Here is a 26582-nt window from a genome sequence, read left to right as displayed (position 1 = left end):
GGCTGCGCAGTCTGCAAAGTGCATTCCAACACAAAGTTGACATGGGCTACATAACAGTGCCAAGTATCACTGTTTTGAACTAAAAGCTTATTGATATATATATATATATATATATATGCATATATGAAAAATCATTTTTTTCATGGCTGTTCCACCTTTACCTCAGTGCCTAACAAATATGAACAATTATTATTCATTAGACAACCTACAAAACATGAAGTTTATTCGTAAGATCAACTCTGACAACAAAACTCCCATTTCCCTGAATTACCTGTTGACATCTTCAGAGGAAAAAACTGGTTTGAACTTTTCTGGCAGATTTTACATGTTTGTCTCCTGTATTTAATCCCACCATAGCATCACAGAATTATTAATGCTTTGGGCTGTAAGGGATCTTAAAAGTTCATTTCGTTCCAATCCCTCTGCCATGGGCAGGGACACCTTCCATTAGATCAGGTTGCTCAAGGTCCCATCCAACCTGGCCTTGATCACTGTCAGGGATGGAGCATCCACAGCTTCTCTGGGTAACCTGTGACAGCGCCTCACCTCCCTCACAGGAAATAATTTCTTCCTAATACCTCAACTAAACATTTTCTCTTTCAGTTTAAAGCCATTCGCCTTGTCCTATCACTCAAGGCCCTTGTGAAAAATCCTTCTCCAGCTCTCTCATATCTTAACTCAGGAAAGACTATTATTTTTGCTACAGCTCTAGAGCAGGGCACAGTGAAATGTTCCAATTGAAACAGTTTTGACCATGATACAGAGCGGAAGGAGTCCACCTCTGTAATGAATGGCTTTCAGTCATTTTGGATCAGATCCTCCTCACTGGAATTCCAAATCCAAACATCAAAGATACTGTTGAAGTGAAAAGGGATGAAATTCAGCCCCATGCAAAGAGCTGAATTTTGAAAAGCAGGCTAATCCTCTGGTTATCAAGGGGTCGTGGAAATGTGAGCAGAGTCACAAAGCTTATCTCATAAAATCTTTAGCACACAAAATGCTACCTTATGGCCAAACAACTAGCAAGCAAGGTTTGGGAAGTTATCAGAACCAGTCAGCAGATGCGATGCAACAGAAGAGACCTAAAAAAGGTCCCAAAAGCCTCTTTTGATGATCATGACAAAATTTCATATTATCTTGTCTTTGAAGGCTTATATGTGAGGTCCCCCCTGAACAAGAACTACCCTCCACCTCCAAAAATTATCGCATTTCCAAACAACCCAGAAATGCAATCCAGGGGTCTCTCTTTGCATGTGAACTGTCTTACCTCAAAAAGTGCAAAACAGCATCAGATTTGGAGTTTTTTGGAGGAATAATGTCCCACTGAAGCCAATGGTGACACCATGGTAAATAAACAACAGCTAAATCCCAGATGAACCATATGAAGTTATTTAAAATGATTCAAATATCAGGAAAAAAATCCTCAAAACTTTGGCCTGGTTCTGATTTTATCCAAACCAAATTCCCATCATTACAAAGTTCTCCTGAGTTGAGACCCAGAATGAAGTGACACAGTCATAGACCTGTACCTATTCAACAAGCTGTAAAAAGGCTCTCCAACACATTGGTCACTTGAAATGGATCCTCTACAGATAGTGCAGGAAGAGGAATAAACCAACAGGAGTAAAGCACAATCCTTGCCAAGGAGAGGTGAGTATACAACAGAGGAACTCATGTATTCAGTTTACCTTTGGTGTGGGCGACTGGCCAAATGTGCTGGATGCATAGCCACAGAGAAACTACATGAAGCACAGGTTAAAAAAAAACAAAACAAAACAAAACCAAAAACAAAACACAAAACAGAGACAGAGAAGAGCAAATAGTGAAAAGAAGGAATAACTGAAATGGGAGCCTGACATTTTTAGCATTGGAAGTCCAGCTGTTACATATCTCATGAACAAAATGCATTAATTCTTAGATTTTTGTCTAACCATCTCCTGGCTTTTCTCCTTTGTCTTAATGTTCACTACTCTGAATCTGAGGGAGCTGCCAGTGTTCATCTCTTGCTTCTTGGAAACAAACTTTGTACATTTTTAGACCTCACTCTTTATCCATCCAATTTCAGCCATTCGCACTCTTCTTCCTCACACATCTCTGGTCTCTATATACATTGGTTGGAAAGGTGCCAGGAACAAAACACAAAAGAAATCCCTCCCTTCCTCTCTAAATTTTAATACCAAAATTCCTTTTCTAAAGAAATCCCTCTCTTCATCCCTAATTTTAATCCCAACAATCAGGTATTCTTGATAAAATTTAAACTTCTGCCAAGGGGAAAGCCCCCCTTCCCCCTGAATTTTCCCATTTGTTTTTCACTTTACACTGTTCCATCCTCCACTGCTCCTTCTACCTGTTCCTTGAGCAAGCAATGCAGCCATACCACCTGATTCCTCAGAGAAACAGTGTACAACTCCCACTCAATCCATAATTTCACCTGGCACCACTCACAGCAATGTTCCTGTTTAGCAAACACATGCAGATAAACCTTCTCTGTGATGACCATGAATAAATGAGACTTTACAGCCTCATGTGCTCCAGAAATACCCAGTTCACCACACAGGTTTCATTGTGTACAAATGTTAGGCCATTCAGGGACTGAACAATGTTCGAATATAAAATCTCAACCAGTTTTCAAATTTCTCTGATCTTTCTCAAATTTCTGGAATATAAGGACTCCATTTGAAAGACTGAATGCAAAGCAGATGTGGACTTACTCAAAAAATCCTACAAACTTATCAAAAAGCTCCTGAGGACCAGAGTTTGGAAGGTGTTGAGCAAAATCCTCATGATTTGATTTAGCCCTTAGCAGAATATGTCTCAAGTGGCATTGTCTCTAGCCACTTGTCTCTTTTAAAGAGATGTTATATTTGATTGTGTCACTGGAAAGTTCCTCCACAGATTGCCTCACTGAAGCTCAGGGAAGGCATGCATCATTCCAAGACATTCCAAGGACACCTCACCATACATCTTTGCTACATGCAATCAATTTCCAGGACCCAGGCTCATTTACTCCCTCTTTTGGGGCACATGTCCTATGAAAGGAGCTGCAAACTACTGAATGTTGCTGGAAAGCAATGGCAAAAGCATCCCAGCCACATGCTGGATCCTGCTTGTCTGAGGATTTTTGTGTGGTGGTGTTCAGGGAATTAGTGCTCTCCAGGTTCACAGTGATACTGTGCATGACTAGGAGAGCTGGTACACTATGTTGGCTCTTCTTCCAGTTCTATGACGTCAGGCTCAAAATCTCACATTCCAAAAAGAAAGCCAGACATCATAAAGTATCAAAGCACAAAGACCACCACTTGGGACAGATTCTGAAGATGTCTAGTGAACTACAAGAAGACCCCAAACAGTTTACGAAAAAAAAAAAAAGGATTCCAAGATTCCAATGTTTTCAAAGGCTTCAGTTCTCAGATCCTAAACAACATCCAGGCAGATATCTCAACTTTGCTATTATATATTTCCAGCATCTTTTAAAGATGCTTTGGTAGGGAATCCCTCCCAAAGATGAGACAGTTTGTGTGACTGTGTAAATCCTTTCATTGATGCCCCATAGTGCATCTCTGCTCTTCCCAAAGAAGAAAGAAATCACTTCCAAAGTCAACTGCAAAGCTTACAACAAAAATAAAAAGCAGCAAGGAATAAACAATAAAAAGCAAAGTAAGCAGCAGCACTGATGCTAAGGGAGTTAGTGCCTACTTCAACAGGAGTATCCACTTCTGAGGATAGCTCTGAACCCAACAGGAGTGTTATGCCAATTAGTAGCTTAATTAGTAATTGATAAATGTTCTCTTTAATTCCTAATGAAGTCAAAAGGATAATGATCATTAATTTCAGTAGAAGCAAAACTGAATGGCTAAAGGTTATGTACAAGGCTTGCAAAACAGCACGTAATATATTAAAAAAAAATGTCTTTGGAATGTAAATATTTCTTTCCCTTGACAAGCAAAGGAATTCAGCACTTACAACTTGGCACTCCTGAAAGTCCCTAAGTCCCTTGGTCCATCAGTGGCATTGGCTGGCATTTGGAAATGGTACTCCGACTGCCAAATATTTGTTTGCTTTGAAAAATGTTATCCCCACACCCTCTGCATCCCATAGCTTTTGCCTTGGGAAAGACTGGGGGATTTGGCCATAGTGACTGATCTGTATAGACTTTCAGATTCCGCAAGACTGATATTTTAGAACACTTTCTACTTTAATTTTGGGAGCAGAGTTGAGTAGAAAGATTTAGATGTTCAACTTCCTGAAGAAAACATTATACAACATCATTTGTGTTATTAAACATGAACATCATTTGTGTTATTGAAGGTGAAATGGACACTAATCTCATTACCAGCATTTAAGCTGGTATCCCAGTAATAAATGCTCAAATGGGGTGGAAAAGGTTAAAGCAATAACTCTGCCTTTCTCTGAAACTTCAAGGCATATAGTCTTCTCTCACACTGAGCATGGAGTAAGCACATAAACTCCTGGAGGACGGGGATGTGGAAAGAGAAGCTTTGAAGTTCAGCTTTCATAACTGGTGTCCCCTTTCCCTGCTGTTGCAACAGTGAAACACAGCTGTTTCCCTCCAAGTCTTGTTGCAGTGCTTAAGAACCAGCAATAGTGTCCTTTTTCTCTAACCTGGTCGACAAGCATTTGGTTTTTACGTGGACTCAAAGAAAGGGACCTTCAAGGTTACATAGTTCCAACCCTCCTGCCATAGGCAGGGACACCTCTCAGTAGACCAGATCACTTGAACACTTGAACACTTCCAGGGATGGGGCATCCATAGCTTCTCTGGGTAACCTGTGCCAGTATCTCACCAGCCTCACAGGTAAGAATTTCTTCCTAATGCCTAATCTAAACCTGCCCTCTGTTAGTTTACTTCTCACTCTCTTATACATGCATCTGGATGACCTATCTGGAAGGCACAGTTACTTTTCTCTCAGATTTCTACAATCACAAACCTATGTGTTCCAATTCCTACACAGTTCAGAGGGGCAATCACAGCAAAAAAAAATTTAATACTTGATGAACCAAATGCAGTGAACTGGAGGTGTGAGTGTGGATGCATCCGTGATACTGCATTAACACTTCCTGATGACTGACTCTCACTAACAGGTTTGAAACACCCCAAAGAACATCAGAGGCATGTGACTCTGCAAATCTCCCACCCCTTCCATGAACACCCCTCCTTGTGAAGAAAGATCTTCCCCCGCCTGCATTACCATTGCCACATCTGCTTGGAAGATCTGCTTGATGAATTTGTTTTTTGAGGAATGCACCAGCTGAATGATGTCTCCATGCAGCGTGTCCCTGTTTTTCTCCAAGAAACCTAGAGAAATAATGGGACAACACATAGATGACACAGTGCAACATGGGCAGCATGTGAGCTGCAAGCAGCTTCTGGGCTCTTGGACTACTGGATGATCTTGGTGAGGTAATGGTAGTAATGCGCAGGCAGAGAGAGAGACCATGGGAAGGAAGACAGAGGTGCATCTTCAGGCTGGATTGAAGACGCAGTGGTGCAAAGCACTGTCATTCTGTCACAGGCACACACAAATGAAACAGCACCAAACTCTGCAGCTCGTGGGCACAGCTGGAGATTCAAGTCATTGCAGCCAGAAAAGGAATACATTGACACTAGTGTGGACTACCACCCTGCCCTGCTCCAACACAACAGCGGCTCATCTGCCCACGAACATCCCCTCACCCCCTGCAGTGCCCTAGGAGCTGCCCCCTACCTTTTGTTTCGTAGTAAACAATTCCAGCAAAATGGTTAATGCCGAACTGGGTTTCATAGTTATTCTTCGGAGGAATATAGTTGGTGTTAAGCTTGTGCTGGGAGTTCAGCTTGTGTAACATGGTGGCATCTGTACCCTGTACATGCATGAAAAGATCTGACATTTAACCAAGGCTATTCCCATTGAAATAATTTTTCAGTCAATAGCATATTTCTTTCTTTTCTTGGTGATGATGTGCATTTATGTTGAGAAGTGGTATGTTGGAGAATATACGTCAAGTACAGAAATGACAGAAATTGATTAAATATCACTAGTATGTAGTTCTGTATTCAAAATAATGCTCCCAAAGGAATATATTTCATACCATTTTCTCTTAAACTTTGCCAATGGATGTTTTTTAGCCTCTTGCAGGCATATTTTCCCATCAGAAACACTTGTTTTAGCATAGCTGTGACACTGACAGAAGAAAATTTAAGAGAACAATAAGAACTATAAAGAGGCAGGCCACTGGTGAATGTGTGTTTGGGGCTGAGCAGATCTCTCACAGAGCGCCAAGCATGCAAGTACGAAGGGGATAAAATCAGGAGAGTCACTGGCTGAGCCGAAAACACACCTTGGGGAACTTGCTCTCCTCGTCAATGAGGGAGATGATGTTCATAGGCTTGATGGCAATCATGTCCAAGGCATCCTGGTTATCAGTGAACTCGATGTGCTGCCAGTTGATGTTCTCCAGGTTGTACTCCTCCTGCTCTAGTTTGAAGACGTGGCGCACAAAGAACTGTTGCAGGTTTTCATTCGCAAAGTTAATGCAAAGCTGCTCAAAACTGTGGAGGGAAGGTCAAGAAAAGGCCACTTTAGATCCATACTGGTTAATTTTTCTACATATTTCTCCACACTTGAAGTAATACTCTCAGACCTTGTCAACCACTCAGTAAGGCTGCTGATGGCTTAGAATTTCCTTATTGGTTTAGACAATCACTTTTTCTCCAAAAACAATGTTAATGTGTGTGGTCTTAATCAGTTTAGCAACTCCACTGTCTGCTGCAATTGATTAGCTCTGATTATTTCTCATATAGAAAAAGGCTTGGTCCAACCCAGTCCAGTTCACTTCAGGAGAGGTGAAAGGACTGCAAGACCTTGAACGTGGGCTTGTGAAGGAGGATTAAGACCTGGTTCACCTTTTGCAGGCTCCATACCTGTTCACAGTGAAGTTCTCAAAGCCAAAGATGTCAAGAAGGCCAATGGATCTCCTGATACTTTTGAGTTCCTGGGATGGAGGTCTGTAAATTGCAGCGTTGATCTTCTCCACAATCCAAACAAAAAGTCGTCCATAAATTCCCTGCAACATCCCAAAGATGGAGCTCACTGAGACAGTTCAGCAGTTTGTCCTGCTAGTGTGTGTCACCACTTCACCCCTAAGTGGTTCTTCTAAAGCGTGGTCAACAACCAGACAGTCCCTGAGGACCTGCTCACCAATGTTTGTGCCAGACTCTTGGCATTGTTTAAAGCTTCAAGAACCATTATGCAGATCAAGGAAAACAGACCTGAAAGCCTAGCTAAAAGACAACTGAGAGCAAAACTCCAAATTTGGATAGTGCTAAATTTTGGATTTATGGGCTTGCTGTGGAGCCAGACAGGCCTTTCCTTGGTTTCCACACATTCCTCTCTACAGATTAGCAGAGCAGAGCCATGTGATGCTGCAAGGACATCTTGCTCACTTGAACAAGATGATACAGCTGAAATATTGCAGCACTATCTGAACAGTCTGATGATCTAATGACACAGATATTGCTGCTTCAGTAATTTCAGAACTTCATGTTTAAACTGTACTAATTTTTATTTTATAAGCTAGAGCAGTGTGACCAAGAGGGGAGCCCAGTTCGAAGGCCCATCACCACTAGAGAAGACACTGCCAGGATTTGAAGGCTAGTTAGCTATCAAACCAGCTTGATCTACCAATTCCCCACAGACAAAATGAGGACCCAAGTTGGCCAAAGCATGCCAATAATGCTTGCCTTGCAATTTTACACGGGCCTGCAAACAGCACAGCAGCGATGCACACCCACCCTATCAACATTCATCACTCCAAAGCCTCAAGATGTTCCAGGTGCTCTAATGGCCGCTGGACTGCTCTATCCCTGGCCCTGTGTTTAGCTGTATTTACTGCTGTTTATGTTCCCAAATCCTGAAATTCAGGTGTGGGTGCTAGAGGTGTTGGTAGAGTTGTTCTGATTTACAGCAGCTGAGTATCTATCCTGAAGCTGAGGTAAAGTAATTTCAGAATGCTGGGTCCTTCTGCAGGTCCCCTTTGAGTACAGACAATCTCCAGTCCATATTGCAAATCCCTTGCAGAGCAGGTCACCTAGACTCCTTCCATCTCAACTCTTTGTACATCCCAATTAGAATATGGTTTCAAGGGCATTTGCTGGTCTGAGCTCACAAGGGCACCAAGAGAGACCCTTTTTCTGTGCAGTGGATGCTCCAGTCTCAGAAGGGGCAGATTTCTGCAGCTTATCAACAGAAGGCATAAGGAAATGCCCTAAGACTTACCTTTACAAAAGCGTCCCTCACATCCAGTGCTTGCTCCATGCTGAGAGGGGTGGAGACAGTTTCACCCCTTGTGATTATAGTCCGGCTGGTAAGGCAGTTCATCACATCCTGAGGCTCAACCTGACAGAGACAACACCAAACACAGCTGCTGAACTGGGGAGGTACCTCAAATGAAGACACAGGCATTTTCAGAGAAAAAAAAATAACATTTTTATACCATATTTTAATTTGGAAGGTGTTCTTGTGACTTAGCATGAAATGTTAATGAGGTGTGGGAAGACTGGATGAAAAACTAAAGCAAAGCCTGCAAAGCTGTATGCTACCAGCATGGGTTAAAGCTTTGGACCACCTTGACCCCTTATTTACTTCTTCAGGGAAATGTCCACTCCCTCAGTGGACAGAGAACTGTGGATCACGCTCTGGGACCAGCAGTGCCTATGGAGGTGTGATGATATCCCTGAAAGATCCCTGTTAGCTCTTGAGAAGGCCACTGAGGAATGCTGAAGTCACTGCATGGATGGTTTCAGTGAGGGTCATCTCACCTCACTTCAGATACAGAGTATATATGACATCTGTCTCAAGTACCATTATGAACTTTCTTTATATCATATACCTTACCATAGGCACTGAGGTATTTTGGATGACCTTTCTAGGATGATGTGCCACCAGAGGGTCTGTTCCTATCTGCTGGTATGAAGGGGAGCTCAGAAAATCAGACCATGGAGTCACAGGATAGTTTGGGTTGGAAGGGACTTTCAAAGATCATCTAGTTCCAACCCTCCAACAGGAACAGTTTCTGCTAGATCAGGTTGCTCAAAGTCATCACATGCGGCCTTGAACATTCCCACAAGTGGAGCAGCCACAAAATCCCTGGGCAACCTGTTCCAGTGCCTCACCACCCTCAGTGAAAAATTTCTTAATAACTAATTTAAACCTGTCCCCTTTCAGTCTGAAGCCATTTCCCCTTGTCCTGTCATTCCATGCCCTTGTCAAAAGTCCCTCCTCCAGCCCTCTCGTAGCCCCCCTAGGTACTGAAAGAGGCTCTAAGCTGTCCCCAGAGCCTTCTCTTCTCCATGCTGAAACATTACAAATCTCTCAGCCTGTCTCCATAGAAGAGGTGCTCCAGCCCTCTGAGCATCTTTGTAGCCTCCTCTGGCTACTCAGCCCAGACGGAGACATTCACCTTCATGCTGCTAGTGCAGGACACAATATGGCTTATCCAGACCTCTTCAGCCTCCTAGAGCTGGTGGTGCAAGGAGAGGCTGGCTCAGACGAAGCTTTGCCACAATACTAAAACCTGGGATCGAATTGGAACGGGAACAGCAGCACTGCAGGGCCACTGACCTCTAGCAATGTTGCTGCAGTGATGAGTGATGCTGACTGAACAACCTCGCAGGCATCCAGGTTGTCATAGGTCCGAGCTGGGGAAAGAAAGGCAGAGGGAATGCCATCAGCAAGGGACATGTCTCTGCAGAAAGTGGATGGGGTGAGGGAAAGGGTCTTTCTCCACTGCCTCTGTATGATGTCCTGGCAAAATCTGGCCATCGGAAGGGAGAGAAAAGTTTCTACATCTGCTGGAGTCCTGCTGCTGCCTGAAAAGGACCTGTACTCTGCTCTGCCAGACCAGGTAATAAAGAATGTAGAAATATCTCTAGCATCTAAGTGCTTCTGTCTTTCGAAGAGGCTTTTAAAATCACTGTGTCATTTCTGACAGCAGAGCTGTTTGGTACATTTACAGAGGCATATTGAATCACGCAGGCACCTGTCAAACACTACATTAGTCTCTCTTTGTAGAACCTGAATCTACTGAATGGCCTGTGGCCATATTCAACCTCACAACATTCAGAAAACGTGGATGTCATTGAGCACACTGCAGCCTGGCAGCCCTGCTGTGGGCAGGTGGAATTATTCCTTATTCCTTGTCCTTACAATGCCACAATAACTACCCGAGTTCCTGGCATAGCACCATGTCGGGTGTTCTGGATAGAGACCTCCATCCCTAAGCTTGGCTCTCTGTCAACATGCAGAATAAAGAGCAGCACTGGACCATGCCCCTGTATTTTGCCCTTTTACCTTCATACTGTAGGTTGCCCATGTGCAGGATGGCAGCCAGCAGCTTGGAGATCTCCCAGTTCTCCGTGTCGGTGAACATGAGGACCTTCATAGCAGAGCGGATATTGGCATACTCCTTGCTGTCATCTCTGCCATCGCAGGTCGTGCAGTTCCCCTGGGGAGGCAAACAAGGCACACACTGCATAGGGCAAAGCCAGGGAGCACCCTAAGCTCTCAGGGCTTCCCCAGAACCAGCAATGTTTTGTTTAAGGGATGGTGCTGAGTTTTTGGATCTGGCTCTGCCCTTCATCATATTCTATGATTCAGAGCTCAGCCTTGTGACCTACACTTACCCTGTTATTCCCCAGGTACCCTGTGTCTGACTGCCATCAGCAGAAGAGAAAAAGCTCTCTGAGATGGGGATAGAGAACTGAAGGCTCCCACTGATCCAATTAGAAAACTGGGTCCCAGCCATGCTGATGAGGCACCAGCCTCAATTACACCTATTTCTATCAGCTCCTCTGGCTATCAACAGAGGTATATAGGGAGTGGGGTGTACCGCAGAGATTGTTGGCTTGGTCAGACACTTGGAGCACACAGCTCAGCCCCATACTCTGCTGAGAATGTGCCATCCAGACAAGCATTCCTCTATACCCATCACTGCTTCAAGAACAGTGGGTCTTATCTAACACCCTGGTTACTTCCAAACATGTGGCACCGGCACCATACATCATCCTATCCAGGATTGTGTCCTGGTTCACAAAAAGTGTGGAAATAGCCTGGTCCAGACACAGGGATTAAGGATTTCCACTAAGACGATGAGCCTTGTGGTGGTGAGACAAAGAGATCCGTCAAATCCTGTGGCTAAGGCTCAGGAAGGTCATAACCAGCAAAGCAGCTCTTGGCTGCAGAAGCACCTCTCTTTTCCTTCTTCTCTCCTAAGAACCTTCCACCACATCACCCCACCAAACCTCTATTTCACTGCTCTCTCACCATCGCAAGATAGTTATAGTCCGTGGCTTTCCCAAGACCCAGCTTCTTTTTCTGCTCCAGGGTCATTCCTCTCAGCATGCAGTAGAACACGTGGTAATTCCTCTCATCCTGGGCCTGCAGGAGAAAAGCAAGCATCAGGTCTGTGAGGAGAACAGCACGGCAAAGGTTGGCTGCCCGAGCGCCAGCTCCCACGCCTTGCAGGTGCATCACCTTACCTGCCTGCACACCCGGGACTTCTCCAGCAGGTACTGCTCAATCTTTGCCCCCTCTATGGCTCCCCTTTTGTTGAAGTGGATATCGATGTACTTCCCAAATCGGCTGGAATTGTCATTACGGATGGTCTTCGCATTCCCGAAAGCTGCAAGAATTATGATGTGTTAGAGAGGATCTGATGCAGGGAGGATGTTGGAGATGGTCTCAGAAGGGGCGGGGGGAAAGTCAAAAGAGTGCATCAGAGAGGTTTAAAAGCAGCCCCAAAGTCTTTCCTTATGTTGGCTGGATCAAGTTCATCTCAGTGTGAGGAAACAAGATGTATATCAGATGACTCCCCTTGGAAATACGGAGAGGAGCACAGAGGAAGAAGCTTGGGAATGGGGTCACCTTATCCAGGAAGAAGGGCTAGGACAGCAGGATTTTGGCAGCAGCTGATGAAATAGAACAGTTGAGCAATAGTGGCTGCGGTGTGAAAGGTGAGACTGTGCAGAAAATGACAGAGATGCTAGTGAGTGATTTGATGACTGAGAGGGAAAGAAAAGGGAAAATACATCCAAAAGGGAAATACAGACAACTAAGCCAACCTCCAGCAGTAGACTTCTCCCTGCAAACAGACTGTGCAGAGAAAGGTATCTGTGTTCATCCTTTGTTTGGTGTGGATGAGTGCTCTAAGCCAGCACACCCTGCAATTTCTGCTCCAGGATTTCTGGCAGCTGATGGACATGCACTTGAATTGCAGAGCCTCTCTTTCCTGAATCTCAGCAGTGACTAACTGCATATTCAACAGCGCCCTGTGTGCTTGTCACATTTCTGTTGGCTCCTAGAGGGTTATTTGCCAAGCAGAGGAGGTAGAAATCACAGAATGGTTTGGGTTGGAATGGACCTTCAAGATCATCTAGTTCCAACCCCTCTGCCAAGGGCAGTGACATTTCCCACTAGACCAGGCTGATCAAACCTCCATTGTTAGAGAACAACCCCAATGTTATTCTTTAACAAAAATGCAATTTTTCTGCATAAGCATAAAAGGTATCTCTGACACCATGTTGGGTCAAGAGGGTCAGGTAACCTGCTTAATTTACAGATATCCAATTAAAACAGTGGGGTTGATCACAGTAACAGCTTGCCAATGAACTTATTAAGGCCACAAGCTGACTCTCATTATCTGATTCTTTCTTGGACTCCTCTATTTCTTTTTCTGCATTCTGCTGCCATTGAATGATCTTGGAAGGAAAAGGTGAGGTTTGCTATTGTATACAGCCAACATAAGATGCTGTTAAGCTCAGGTCTTATTAAACTGATTTTTAATGGAACCATCAAAGAATAAGAGTGGGTTTTTGCAACTATGGCCAAAAAAAGCAAATAATTAGTTGAATTCAGCACTGATGGGATATTGATGCTCTGCATGCAGTCCAGCACTGGAAGAGGCGGTGAGATCTTTCAAAAGAGCTTTGATTGAACATCAGATACTCAAAAAAGTACTGGTCAGCACTTTTACATACTACACACAGAATTAGGTAAAATTCATGGTTTTGTATGGGCTTTTTTGGGGGGAAAAAAAGCACTTTTTTAAAGTGGCAAGCCACTTCTTTTCAATTTTTGAAGTAACAAAACAGTAGAAAAAATAACTCAGGTCAGCTGAAATGCTTTGTTTTCAACAACAGCTGTCAAAAATATTAAAGGAAACATTAAGAGGTCAAGTCAGAGATTATTGGTCCTGTGAAAAATAAATTCAGATGGAAAGAATCTGAATGTGTTGTTTAGCAAAAGTGTACTTAAAAAAAAAAAGTTTTGTCACTTTTTTGGAAATTCAAAGTGTGACATAAATGATTTACACTTGGTTATATTTTATGGTTCCTGAATCTGTTTTTTATTTTTTCCAGCAAAATTGGTCTTTATAATCTGAGGCCTCACCTTCCAAAATGGGATTTGCCTCGAGGACCTGCTGCTCAATCCAGGAGTGCTGACCACTGATTGCTGCCAGGAACTGCAGAATCAGTTTTGTGCTTTCTGTCTTGCCTGCTCCGGATTCCCCACTGCAAAGACAATAGGAGTGGAGGTCAGCGAAAGCCACACCGCATCCCTGCCAATGTCCCTTGCTCTGTCTCCAAAAGGACTTCTGTCTCTGTGTCTCTTCTGTTAGCATAGGCAGGATGAGACCACTAAGGATGGGTTTCCAGCATCCCAAGGACTGGTTGTGGGTCAAATGGTAGGACATGGTACCAGACAGCTTCCAGCCAAGATCCAGATTTGCTTTGTGTTCCATTTGGCCCAAGCTGCTGCTTGAGTTCGGGTATCCCCAGCAAACGTCATCATTCAACCAGCACTAAGAAGTCATGAAGTACTTTCAGTCAGTGCTTTTCCAGGTAAGATCACCAGACCACGACCCTGTGGTGCAGGGTCTAGCTGGTCCCATGGGACATCTTCATCACCAGTCTTGAGCTGTGGTAAGGCAGACTGTGAAATACAGACTTTTAACAGCAGGGACTTCAACAGGTCTCCTAGGCTTCTTCTAATAAGGAGCAGGTGGGAGAGGAGAAGCTTATGGGGCAGGAAGCCAGAGTTATTCCTCAAACTTTTCACTGAAAGATAACCTCAGTTATTTTGTGAAGGGGCTGGGCAGAAATATTTGGGTGAGTCTATGGCATGTCTTATACATGGGGTAGCCAAACTGAGTGACTGAAACAGACCTTCCTGACACTGAGTATCCAGCCCTGGTCTCATAGGCAAATTGTTTCACTTTTCAGGCCACTGGCACACTGCACTGACTCTTCTATGGGACCCACATGATGTTTTTTTAGACCAGCAAAATAAGCCTTGCTGAATGGTCTTTTCAGACTCATGTATCTGAAATACTGCACGCGGGATGTTCCAGAGTTATGTTTTTTTATTCAGTGAAACTTAGGGTAGGCATGCCTTGGGGAAAAGGGTGCCTCAAATGAAAAAGGCTGTGGGTTCAGAATTTCTAGGATCATGTCAGAGGGCTGAGGACATCAAATCTGGCTCATACCACCATATGGGACAGATACTGGAAGGAGCTATACCCATAATTGCAACCAGACACTTCTTGGTGCCCGAAGTTGATGGGTCCAGGGCAGAGCCATGCAAGGAGACACTGCTCAGGAGTGTGAATGACCACAGGTTCAGTGACTGAGCTTGTCCATGACCCTCCCTTGTGCAGAAAGTATTGATATTTGCATTTTTGATGTCTGAGTATTGAGCTTAAATTTAAAAGCTGAGGTTAAAAATGAATATGAGATCTGTGATCTGTTGGGTTGTAAGGGTAAGTATCAAATTATTTATAAAGCACCTTTACTGGGAACAGAGTGACTGCAAACAGAGATTGCCTCTGCCTTGAGAATATGTGGGTGGAAGATCAGATCAGTCATTCAATGTCCGATTCTATCTGATAAGCTGATCCAACTCAAGCATGTTGCATCTGCTCAGCATATGCTTTCAGGATATGGCCCACCTGGAAACTCAGCAACTCACCTTATGATACAACACTGGTCCTTGTTGTTGCGCTGCATGTTGAAGTAGCAGTTGTCAGCAATTGCGAAGATGTGTGGTGGCATCTCACCAATCTTTTTGTTGGTGTAGAGGCGTATCTGCTCAGGTGAGTAGATGGGTAGGAGCTGGTAGGGGTTTACTGCCACCAGTATTGAACCAGTGTACGTCTGGAGAAGAAGCACATGAAGGTTTATGGGGACAGTGAGGTGCAGCTGAGAGACTTTGGAGTTTGGATGTGATGGGGATGGAGGCCAGAAAAAGCAAGGCTTTTTAAAAGCTGGATGAAAGATGATGCTCAAGTCAGAGATGCTTGCAGAGGAAGCCTGGAGTAAAATGAGAACAGAAGTCCCAAAAATACCTAAATCAGTTCATTTGCAGCCTTGCTCATGCACAGCACGGTTTCAAGCCTTAGTTCATATTTTGAATGCTCTAAGTTAAGATTCAGAGTCTTAAGAGAAGCTCATATTTGCAAAAACATCACCAGAGCCAGCATATATCCATACACATCTACTTCACTGCACGTATGATGAGAAACCATAGATGAAAGAAACCTGACAAACATTCCCATATCTCAAGACAGGGCCAGTTGGATCCAAACCATTCTGACAGATGACTATCTAACCTGTTTTTATCAATCCACAGCAGCTGCTAAACTTCCCTCTGCAATGCATTCTTCTCTACTACCTCTGTCTAACCAAATCTCTCCATACTTCAGTTTAAACCTTGTCCTGCACAGATGGATATTGCCCACAAAGTCTTGACATATCCCTTCTCATCTATTTCTGAAATTTTGTAAATGGCCTTTGGTCCCTCTGTCCTGGGCCTTGGGTAGCAAACTTCTGTAGTATCTTGCTCTTTCATTTTTGCCCTTCCAGAAGCTGTTTCTCTCAAGCCTCTCATCAAAGGACTCATAAACTTTGTTATCTTGCTCAGATGCAGTGCTGAGGTTAGGAGGTTTGGCCACATCCCAAGCTCAAGGCAGAGAATAAGGATCTCCTTCCCCTGTTTCATCTGTCTAAAAATCAGCGTCTAGAGCAGGTGAGTCAATGGGCCTCTGCCTTGAGTTAGCCAAGGGGCATGAGATGAAGGCTACTTTCACTCTGTGACTTCAAGGACTCCAAGTCACTTTCTCTAGGCTAATTTTTAGCAACTGAAGTCACAAGATTAATCTCACCTTTCTTTCCTGGTGGAAAGAAATGCCCCCATTACTTCATATATTTTTTTCAGGAAACAAAATAAGTAATTTCAACATTCACATAATCCTTATGGGTTTTCATCTGCATGACCTAAAGCCAGTAAGACTTTGGCACAAAACAACAAAGTGGCACATCCAAAGATGCTTGTGAGAGAGAGGAAATAATTTGCGACCATCTACACAAAGCTTAGCACCACTTCGGGCTTCCTGAAGGCAGCCAGTAGGTGGCAATTGTGTCCCATAGTAGGGAGATGAAAGCCATTGGGGTTCCTTATCTTCTAGTCTCATAGACAACACAAGAGAGCAACTTTCTGTTCAATCCCATGTGAGGTTTGACTTAATAGTGGTAACTGAGAAAGGACACAGCACTCTTCTCTGTAACACGGGATTATGTGCCAGTAAGGGAAAAAAGCTCTTTGAGCTCAAGAACAATGTTATCACAACTCCAAATCATAGAAACTGGCTGTGAAATAATGTAGACTGGATTTTAGAAAAGAAGGCATTGAAAAAAAAGGGAGCAGAGACATCCCAGAGGAACCTTCAAAAGGGACAGAACAGGTAATCTCTGTGCTCAGAGAAGGAGGAAGCTCAATTTCTGAATGGGATTATGACACCAAGATCTTTAATGAAGACTTCTATGAGTCCTAGCTGAGATATGTGAAAAGCTCTTTTCCTCTTTACAATTTACCACCAGGTTAATTTTAGGGATTTTTCATCTTCCTTGGGCCCCTTTAAAAAAAAAAATCCAACTCCTTGCAGAGGTCGCTGAAATCCCTGCATTTCAGTCACAGTGATCTGCCCTGCCACAAATGTAAACACAGAGGCTTTTAAAGGTGTTAACCATTAGGAATGCTTTCTGGATGCTCTCACTGACCCTTCCCTTGTGATCTGCAAAACACTTTGTCAGCATGAACTCTTGTACTATTGCTTGTTTTCGTAGGTCATTCCTAGTTGATAAATAATCACAATTTGCCCAATTCTCACAGCTGACAGAAGGCAAAACTTTGTTCACTCTGTTGATGAGGGCCCAAAGGGCACTTCCAAGGAAATAGTAGCTCACTGGTTTCTATTGTTGGGTGATGTCAAAGCCCTTCTCTATTGGAAAAATAAAGCTTTACTGAGAGCAGGGACTCTGCTATAGCTGACCACAGGAACTGCATCTCACAGCAAATTCATTACTGCCTGCATGACCTACATTTTAATTAGCCCCAAACAAATCCTTTCTGAGCCTGCTTCCCTTGCTACCCAGAACACCATGGCTGACTTCATCTGGATTGTTATGGGGTTAAAGCTCTACCAAACGTTACTGCATTTTGGCAGGCCTTAGAGAGCAGCAGCAGGCACTGGTTTCATCTACAAATAAAGAGATTTAACCTTACTCATGAGTCCAAACTCCCCGCCAGACTCTCTTGCTATTCAGCATAGTTTCTCTTGCTGCCTGCAAGCCAAACTAAGGGCTGAAGTTTTCCATATTTTGATGCAGACATTTCTTCCCTTCAAGTTAAGGTCATTACTGAGAAGCACTTAAAGTTATAACCACATTTATAGGTTGGGGACTTTCCAGCTCTGGGAAGGTGTCACAACTTCACCATGTGGGTCAAGCTCTGCACCAAAGCAGATGGATGCTCTCAGAAGCAGCAGCAGCAGTGGTGGTGCAAAGTAAATGAGAAGGCCACAATGGTGAACAGAAAAAGTGATCCAGTGGAAGGCATGACAGCAATTGCAAATGACATTGCCAAGAGTCATACTTACCCTCCCGCCACAGTTTGTCTTAGGAGTAAAATGTGAGGGAGAAGAAAAAGGGAAATTTTATTTTATTAGAGCAGAACTATATCCTCCACAAAGCTAAAGACATGAGGAAACAAGAGGAACAGAAATCCCATTGGAAAAGTAATCATTTACTCAGCAGACTCAGAAATCCTTTCAAGCAGTGAAACTTCACTATCTTTAAGACAGGGCTAATTATACTACAGAAAAAACACCTCAGGGGACTGGGTGTCCCCTGCACACATGGCATCCATATGGTGGTACTTTGGCTTTGCAAAACTGTCATCAGTATTTACCACTTCCAACACAAATCTATTCCTCCTAGTGCCATCACTCTTAACTGAGTGCAACCTTAATGTAAGGTTGGGTGCCTGAGTCTCGAACTACACACCTGTAGACAGAAGTGGTTTGCATACCTCTCTATCGAGCTATGCACTCTCTGTCATTTTGAGAGTGTCATTCTGATTTTGGGATTGCACTAATTGCTGTGCTGTGCCCAGTTCCTGGGCTGGCACTCTAAAGTCACTAGTGGTGTGGAGCAATCAAGACACAGTAACCTGGAACCTGTGTGATGCAAATGTCTTTGTGGGATGTGGCCATCCCTTAGGCAGGAACTCTGTAGGACACACTGCACTGCCACCATCGGACCAGAAGGACTTGCAGAGAAACTGATGTGGTTATTGTGTCACTTCAGCCCAAATCGTCACCCACACTCACCTCCAGGCTAAAAGCTGTCCTTTGCATCAGCCCTTATTAGGATGATGTTGCCAAACAACATTTTGCCCAGTTCTTGTTTGTGTTTCTAATCTTCCTGAATGCCTGTGAATAGCTTGGCAAGGGAGCTCAAAGACAAAGCTTTTACAAAGGAGCTTGGTGTATTCAGAGGCAATCCAACACTGCACACACAGAACTGTATCTGTGGACCTCTGATTACTTGGAGAGGCGACAGGCACTTGCTGGATAACACAGACACCCCAAAAGAGACAGACAGACAGCACTGAAAAAATATTGAACATGATCCAAACTTTCCCAGAGAGAATGGCAGGAATCCACTTTGTGCCACTGCAGGGTGCCCACAAGCAGGGGGAAAAGGGGCAATGCTCAATGGGTAGAGACAAGCTCCTTGAATGACCCAATCAGCTACAAATTATTGGCCATCTGTACTTCTTGGGTGGCATTCAGGTTGCTTGAATTCAGTTATCCACATGAGTACTGCACCTAACCTTGATGATGGATGTGCTCTAAGCTGGGGGAGGTTGGACTGTAGACCTCCAGCCTAAACTTTTCTTCCAACATAGACTCCTCTATGATATCCAAGCTCCAGTCAGCTTTAAAGCATCTGAGAGGCACTTCTGTTTGCATTGCTGACAGGCAATCTTGTCTCTGTTGGCTCTATTGACACCTCTGGTGACTGCCATGGATGCCCATGGAGATACCACCTCAAGTATGAATTTGAGCTGTTAACTTGCTAGTTTATCATTATAAATGGCAAAAAGTTTAATTATAAAAGAGAAACTCAGTTCATCTAACATGGGAGTACTTTTCTGGTTATACTCTTTCTGCCTGAACTGACAATACAGGGGACTTGGGCATCATGCACAGCAAATAAAGTGTCTGAGTGAGTGATACATTTGGAGGTCTCTATTCTCCTCCAAGCTTTGAAGACTTATGGGGGTCTTTTAAGCACTCATGTGCCCCTCCTGCAGGATTGGACTCCATCTCTGAAAGAAGAGATGGATATCTCCCAGAGAGGGGGCAAGGAGCTGTCAAGCATATTAACAGCCTGTGCAGCAGTGGCATCTTTTCCATCACTGACCAATCTGAATCCAAAACCATCCTATCAAAAAGCACTGGACATCAAGCAGTGATGAACAGACAGACTTGATAGATAAAATCCCACCCATACTCTGTTAGCTTATTTTAGCTGTGAAGTCTGACTGTCTTGCAAATCCCTCTGGCCTAAAAATCTAGTAGTCCCTAGAACCTTTTAAAAACTGGATGACCAGGAGGCTTTGACAAGGCCTTCAAAGGCACAGCAGGCACTCACCTGAACATCTGGAAACTGTAGGATTTAAGAGTAATACAAAATTTTCTGTATTTGCAGAGGCTGTTTGAGTACATTATCTAGCAGCAAACACATGTGAACTCTGAATTTCTCTCAGAAGAACAAAAAGAAGTGCACCCAGCACAGAGAACACTGATAAAACCACCACAGAAATTTGAATGCTGACTTCTGTCCAGCTGGGGAGGTGACCTTTGTGATGCTGTCACAAAAAAGAGATGCAGTTCTGACTGGCTCCCTGTAAACCCCTCATTCTGTGAATGTCTGTTTGGGTTGGCAAGGCTGTGCTGGGTGTACTGGGCATGACATGACTGAGCTGACCTAAGGAAGGACACTACTGTCCTCAGAGACCAACTGCCAGAATCCCAGGCAACCCAAGGCTAATAAGCCGTGAACAGACTGGGAAGGTTTTTTAGGGATGTTCTGTGAGTTGCTCATTTCTTTGTTCCCAATTATTTCCTGCATGCCCTTCTTCATCCTTTCTCTGCCCCTTCCATCTCCAGCAATGGTTGTCTTCACCCCCTTGGGTTAAATAAGTTAATAGTTCTGAGGAAGAGGGAAGAAGGGTCACATTCAGCATGTAGTCTACACTTCTACACAATTTTTTGCTTTAGGATGACTGCAACATGCTCATGGCCTGGGTTGAACTAGTTATTTCTGTGCAGAAAGTTAATGCACATTCCCAAAACCTCTAGAAGGGCGGGACAGCAAGGTGGTGTGGACTTTGCCCATCACCCAACTCATGGGGTCTTTCACTGGAGCATCTAGAAGCTCTGCAATGTCCTCCAAAGCCAGAAGCCCTTCACCACCTGTGACAAGGTGAAGGTGGAAACCTAGATGCTCAGTTCAGTCAGGGATCCCCCCAGCATGGGTTCCCCAGAGGTAAGGAGAGCAGGGGGTGGGGTGTGCAGAACCAGAGGTGGAGGTGAGGTGGACACTCACATAGATGAGGTGCTCCCGATAGCGAATCAGCAGGTTCCTGAGAATTCCTGCCTCGTTCAGGTCCCCCAGGCGGATCATGTCCTCCACTCCATGGATGGAGGTGGGGTGCATAGGTTTGATGTGGCTGGCATTCTGTGGGGAAATCCAGTGCTCCTGGGAAAAGAGCAAGGCCACAGAAAGGTAAGTCAAGTGAGAGACCACTTGGATGAAAGACACAAACAGCCCACCCCAAAGAGAAGGACCAGATGGATGAACATACACAAGAGATCATCAGCACATGTGCCACAGCTTCTATTCCTGGGGCAAGGCAGTGATGAATTTGAAGGATTTGTAACAGAAGGAAAAAATCTTTTTATTGGAATTTTACTGGAGCAACAAGAGACAGGAGACACAAGCCACTCTGGCAGGAGCCTCTTCCAGAGCAACATGGTCATCCAGCACATCAGGGGAGTTTATAATAAATAGCAGATTTTTCTTCCCTTTCACAACTGCATTTTCACAACCCTCTGCCACAAGACACTATTTAGCAGAGAGAAGATGATTTAGAAGAGGAGAAAGAGATGGATGGGGTGGCAAAGTCATACTTTTATCGGCAGTGTTATTTAGACTCACCACTTCTAAGGGCTTCAAAAGCCACTACAAATTGCCCACAAGGACCTTGCCAAACCAAATCTCTATTACCCTCAAAGGGAGTGAGAGCCTTTACAATTACCTCAGCTAGAAAAAAAAAAAAGGAGCACAGAGAGCCACTTTGATACATACCTTACTCTAAAATAGCCACCGCTGCACAAAAAGGGGTGGGAAATTGAAGGAGAACCAGTGCTTGGGGACATCAGGTACTGGTAGGAGGTCAGGAAGGACTGGATAACAACAGAGGAACCTCATGTTGAGGTGTGCTTGCTCAAGTAACTACCTAAATGTATTCTGGAGGCTTCTGCTATCATTGTTCTCAAGAAGATTCTCAATTTTGCACTCCCAGTACAGCCACAAAAACAGGGACACAACACTGTCTTGTCTTTACAAAGAAAAAAACTATGGCACAGTTGATTCCCAGTGACATATGGGAAGTCCATAACAAAGTTGATTATCATGGCCCTGGGACCCCTGGCCTAGCAAGGCCATAGAGCTGAAGAAGGGACATCACAAGCCTTTGTACGTACATTGCCTTCATCATCCACGACCTGGATCTGTCCAGAGTCACACAGTTTAACCACCGCTCCAATGGGGACATCGAATTCCCGTCCAGTTTTGAGGTCCATCCACACATAATCCCCCTGGAACCAAAGACAGCATAGTTACACTCAGCACTGCAGGGAGCTCAGCATCCCTTGGGATACAATTTGTTGATGTTCTGTACACAAGTCATCAGCGTGAGTCAAATTACTTCCCTCACAAGCCACAAACCACCCCTATTCACAGAGGCTCAGGGAAGCAGATGCTTTGCATGTGGCACTTGGGGACGTGGTTCAGTGGTGAACACGCTGCTGCTGGGTTAATGGTTGGACTCGAAGATCTTAGAAGTGTTTTCCAACCTTATTGATTCCATGGCTCTGTGAAATCCCCTGCAAGGTGCCAGAAGCAAGGCATGGTCCACACAGTATATAGACCTAACTCTCTACTGTCCCAGTGCCCTAACTCTCTGCTTCTCAAGCTCATGAGTGGTTGTTGGTCACAGAGTGGTTACAGTGATACAGGCAGAAAAACCCAGCCAGGTACAGGTTTTTCTCTGTGTAATGTAAAAACCTAGGAAATCACATTTAGGAGATGGTTTTGAGCTCTGCTAAGCAGATAAGGAGGCTTGTGGCACCATTCTTACTTGCAGAAAACCACTATCAAATATTCCTTGAAGACTGCTGAAAAGGGGTTGACTAAAGATGGGTTAAGAACATAAACAGAGAGCCAGATACATGTTCTTCTTCAGGAGTTCTTCCAGCTGCAGTAGTGTATAGGTGGGCTGTTTGTATTCAATACTTCTAAGTGGATTTTATCTGCTGTGAGCACTTTCATTTAAGTCCTGAAACTCTGTAAAGTTTTAGCATCCATAATCCCAAAAGGCTGTGTCCTTTTACATGTTTCAAATGTTTTACCTCTTTCATTTCAGACCTCTGTGTTTTCATTTTGAAAGACACAGCAAGCAGTTGACCCTTATCCACTCACTTAATGTCACTACTGATCCTATACACCTTTGTCAGTCCTGCTGGGCAGGGACTATCTGTTCATCAGCTCTGTGGCTATTAAATTACTCAAATGCAAAAAAAGCTTTTAAAGAAGCTGTTTTCCTCAATAAAAAAGTAAACTCCAAAATAACTACAAACTAAAGCCCCAAGCAGACCCACACTGGAACAAAGCAGAATTATTTCCCACCCTTGTTCTCAAGGTGAAAAGGTATTAAAATTGGGAGCAATCTAGTTGTCAGGTGTGTTTTCATTCATGCAGCTGAGATTAATGCTGTGGACTTGCAGCCCCACCTAACACCACATTCTTGGGGACCAGCTCCACTTGCACCTATTAAGTGTGATGCAAATGCAGTATCTACCTTTTGAAGTCCTGAAAAACTGCTGGGAGAGGGAGAAGGGAAAACCAGGATGTATCAATTTGCATGTGCTCTGATATAACCCCTTTCCTGAGTCTCAAATATCAACCACTTCTGTGGACAGAGCATATTTATAGATTTGGTTTGGCCCAATAGGCTGCTAAACCATGCTCCTCTCTGTTCTGGGTGATGGGAACTGGAGACATCACCATCCAAGTCATCATTCACTAAGATTTCCAAGAGACACAAACTTGTGAGTACCACCAGGATATAAGGTTACACTCAGGGATCCACACATGGCGAAACTACACACCAGGAATTCCCAACCATTTTGTGGCAGACTCTACCCTTGGCAGCTGCTTGCTAGGTTTCCACTAGGATATCAATAAGTCATCCTGCTTTCATGGGGCTCAGAATCCATTCCTTAGTTTGGGTTTTCATTTCCCCAGAGGGTTGTGCTACAGCTCTAGGTATCTTTATCCAGCTCATAAAAATATAATACTAATAAATTTTTCTCATTATCTGTCTTATCCTCACATCTTATAACTTAGCTAAAAAGGCAAAAAAAATCACAACTAATGAAGGCAGTGTCAGGAGAAGATACGTAATAAATCCATTTATATTAATATTTATTTTTTAGCTTCTTTGATCCAAGACTCTCAAAGCATTTCAGAATGTTCAGCACTGTTATTCTCTGCGCATCACTGGGCAAATTCATGCACATGGTAGGTAACCTGATCAAGGTGTCAGCAAGAGGTGAGCTGGGTTGCTCAGCTCCTGCTCAGCAGAAAAACCTCTCTAACACCTTAGCAGCTCTGTAAAAATTGCTCTTGATCAAAAATCCAAGAACTGTAATGCCTTTTTTTTTTAATCTCTAATACTGAATAGCTGTAAAAGCAGTCTGCTTCATATGGTGTATTACTGCACAGCTGAGACAAAAGGCAGTCTGCCTTCCCCAAGGTAAATTGATACTCTGCTACCACTAAGACAACTTTTGTGCTCTGTCTGCCTAATGCACAGAGAGCTCATCCCCTCAAACTTCTCTTTTTAAACCCATTAATGTTGCAGTTCTTAATACTGGTGAAAAAAAGTCTTATGGGATGGGCTAAGCCAGTAAGCTCAGGAAGGTTGGAGTGGGTTATAAAATAACATCACTTATTAAGAGTGCCGACCTATTTTCTTTTCTGACTTTAATCAGTTTCATGTAAACCCCATGGAAGTCAGTTAAATTCCTTCTGCGGAAGCAATCCCTTCGGATCAGCCCCCAGCCCAGCAGATATACTGGGGATTTCAGGACAAATCAGGGTGATTCATGCATTTACCAGCTGTGGCTTGTGAGTTGCATAACCTGCCTCATCCCTACATTGGTGCAGTTTATTTCCCAAAATGCATGACAGAGTACTGGAGAAGTGAGTATACCACCAGACCCTTTACAGTATCAACATGATCCACCTCCTCCTCCTTAATGCAGCCAGTGGGTTTTAGTACCCTTCCAAACTAGAAAAATCTTCCAGATTGCTCTGGGGCAGACCCTCAGGACCTCACAAACTGGGGGCAGTGACAACCAAACAACGGTGCAAGAGGAGGAAACACCACACACAGATCCACACAATTCACAAAGAAGATCTTTAGGAGGAGCTTCCAAATGTGAAGAGCAAGGAGGTTGCACTGCAGGGGAGCTACAGCGCTTGGCGGGGGTGACAAAGGAGGAAGGTGAGAGAAGCTGGCATAAGCAGTACAAGGATCCCATCAACAGCAAGACAGATTTCAAAGCAGCCTGAAAGCTTCCAGCCATGCTCAGGGCTTGGGACCCCCTTTCTTACCGCTAGCATGGTCGTGGGCTTCAGGACCTGGTTGACACTGCGAAGTAGTGTCCATCTACCCTGGTCTCTCTCCTGATCTTCCACCACCTCGGGGCATGGCTGCATGAAAACGACTTTCTTCTTCTTCAACATCTCCAAAATTTTGCGGTGGTATTTGTCCCTCTCTCTGCTTTCTACATGGTGTATTCCACCATGAGTGCCCAAATACAGTGGCTGGTTTGCTCTAGACCTGAGGCGTGACCATACCTGCTGCTCACAGGACACTCTCTGACCTGATTCACAATATGGCTCTTGGTAAAGATCTTCTCCTAGCAGGAAAATTTCCATGCACCAGCCATGGTCCTCTCCTGGCCAGCTGACACGCTCACTGTTTATGACCAGCCCTGCAGGAATCTCAGAGCAAACTGTACAACTTTGCGTTTCTTCACTTAAATTCTTCCAGTCTCTCCAGCAAGGGCTGATACTCGGTCAAGTACCTGAAGGACACAGCAACTACCCGTTCTGGAAAAACAACTGCAGGATTAATGGGAAACCTCTGCATTTCCCCAGGACTTCTCTCCGTTGCCTTCCTTTCTTAGTGAAATAACCGTCTGCCAGCTTGAGGACTTTCAGCACAGAACACTCTGGGATACTTATTAATCCACAAATGCAGTCAGTCCCCATGCAACACATGGCATTTAATTAACCTAATACCTTTACATACCAAATTAACCAAAGCGCAGCGGGAACTCAAAACCAGAGGCCATCTGCATTTTCTTTAAACTGATCACCTTGAGTAGATCCATAGCAACTGAATTTTAAATAATTGAGTGGAAGGTGTTCAGTGCAGCATGGCCTCCATGCTTACAGGTGAAAGGAGAGCCTGTGCTGGATGAAAATGGGCTCAATATAAGGATCACAGAGATAATGAGGTTGCCCTCACTCTATACCTGCCAGCTCCACAAATCCATTTCTGCAATCACTCCTTCTCTATAGGGAGGCCTAGTAAGTTCTAGTAAGGACTGATCAGGACCACTGGCCAAACCAGAAGAGCACAAGGCATTTTACAGTCACCTCAGATTTTTTTTCTTGTCCTATATGAGAAACACATGAAATTTCTCATTTTCAGCTAAGAAAGGTCATTTAGAGAATTTCAGACCACTATAGCTCAGACCCAATTCCTTCCATTAAAATTTTGAATCTAAAGCAGTGCCATTTATAGAGACCAGATCAATGCATG

The 26582-nt window shown here is 44.0% G+C and overlaps 1 protein-coding gene across 7 annotated transcripts in view; it reads right to left on the bottom strand.

Annotated features, from left to right (window-relative positions):
- The window catches only part of MYO7A (myosin VIIA), a 59970-nt gene extending 34985 nt beyond the window's left edge, over positions 1–24985 (bottom strand). For 2 of the 7 annotated variants that reach the window (XM_062513887.1, XM_062513882.1), the window contains exons 1-13: positions 22168–22287; positions 21008–21160; positions 15024–15208; positions 13446–13567; positions 11537–11679; positions 11322–11435; positions 10350–10503; positions 9621–9697; positions 8277–8396; positions 6923–7065; positions 6340–6550; positions 5727–5862; positions 5211–5317 (exon numbers count right to left, since the gene is read on the bottom strand). In XM_062513887.1, coding sequence (XP_062369871.1) covers positions 5211–5317; positions 5727–5862; positions 6340–6550; positions 6923–7065; positions 8277–8396; positions 9621–9697; positions 10350–10503; positions 11322–11435; positions 11537–11679; positions 13446–13567; positions 15024–15208; positions 21008–21160; positions 22168–22266 — 1764 coding nt within the window. In that variant the 5' untranslated portion in view covers positions 22267–22287. Of the gene's footprint in view, positions 1–1688; positions 1740–5210; positions 5318–5726; positions 5863–6339; positions 6551–6922; positions 7066–8276; positions 8397–9605; positions 9698–10349; positions 10504–11321; positions 11436–11536; positions 11680–13445; positions 13568–15023; positions 15209–17988; positions 18007–21007; positions 21161–22167; positions 22288–24967 lie in introns of those variants that run through there. The other 5 variants (XM_062513862.1, XM_062513865.1, XM_062513876.1 and 2 more) reach the window with 5 other exon arrangements.
- Between the last annotated feature and the right edge of the window lie 1597 nt (positions 24986–26582).

Source organism: Cinclus cinclus, chromosome 2, assembly GCF_963662255.1.
Source record: "Cinclus cinclus chromosome 2, bCinCin1.1, whole genome shotgun sequence".
Lineage (NCBI taxonomy): Eukaryota > Metazoa > Chordata > Aves > Passeriformes > Cinclidae > Cinclus > Cinclus cinclus.
The sequence above is the reverse complement of the archived record's forward strand: the minus strand, read 5'-3'. Positions and strand labels throughout refer to the sequence as shown.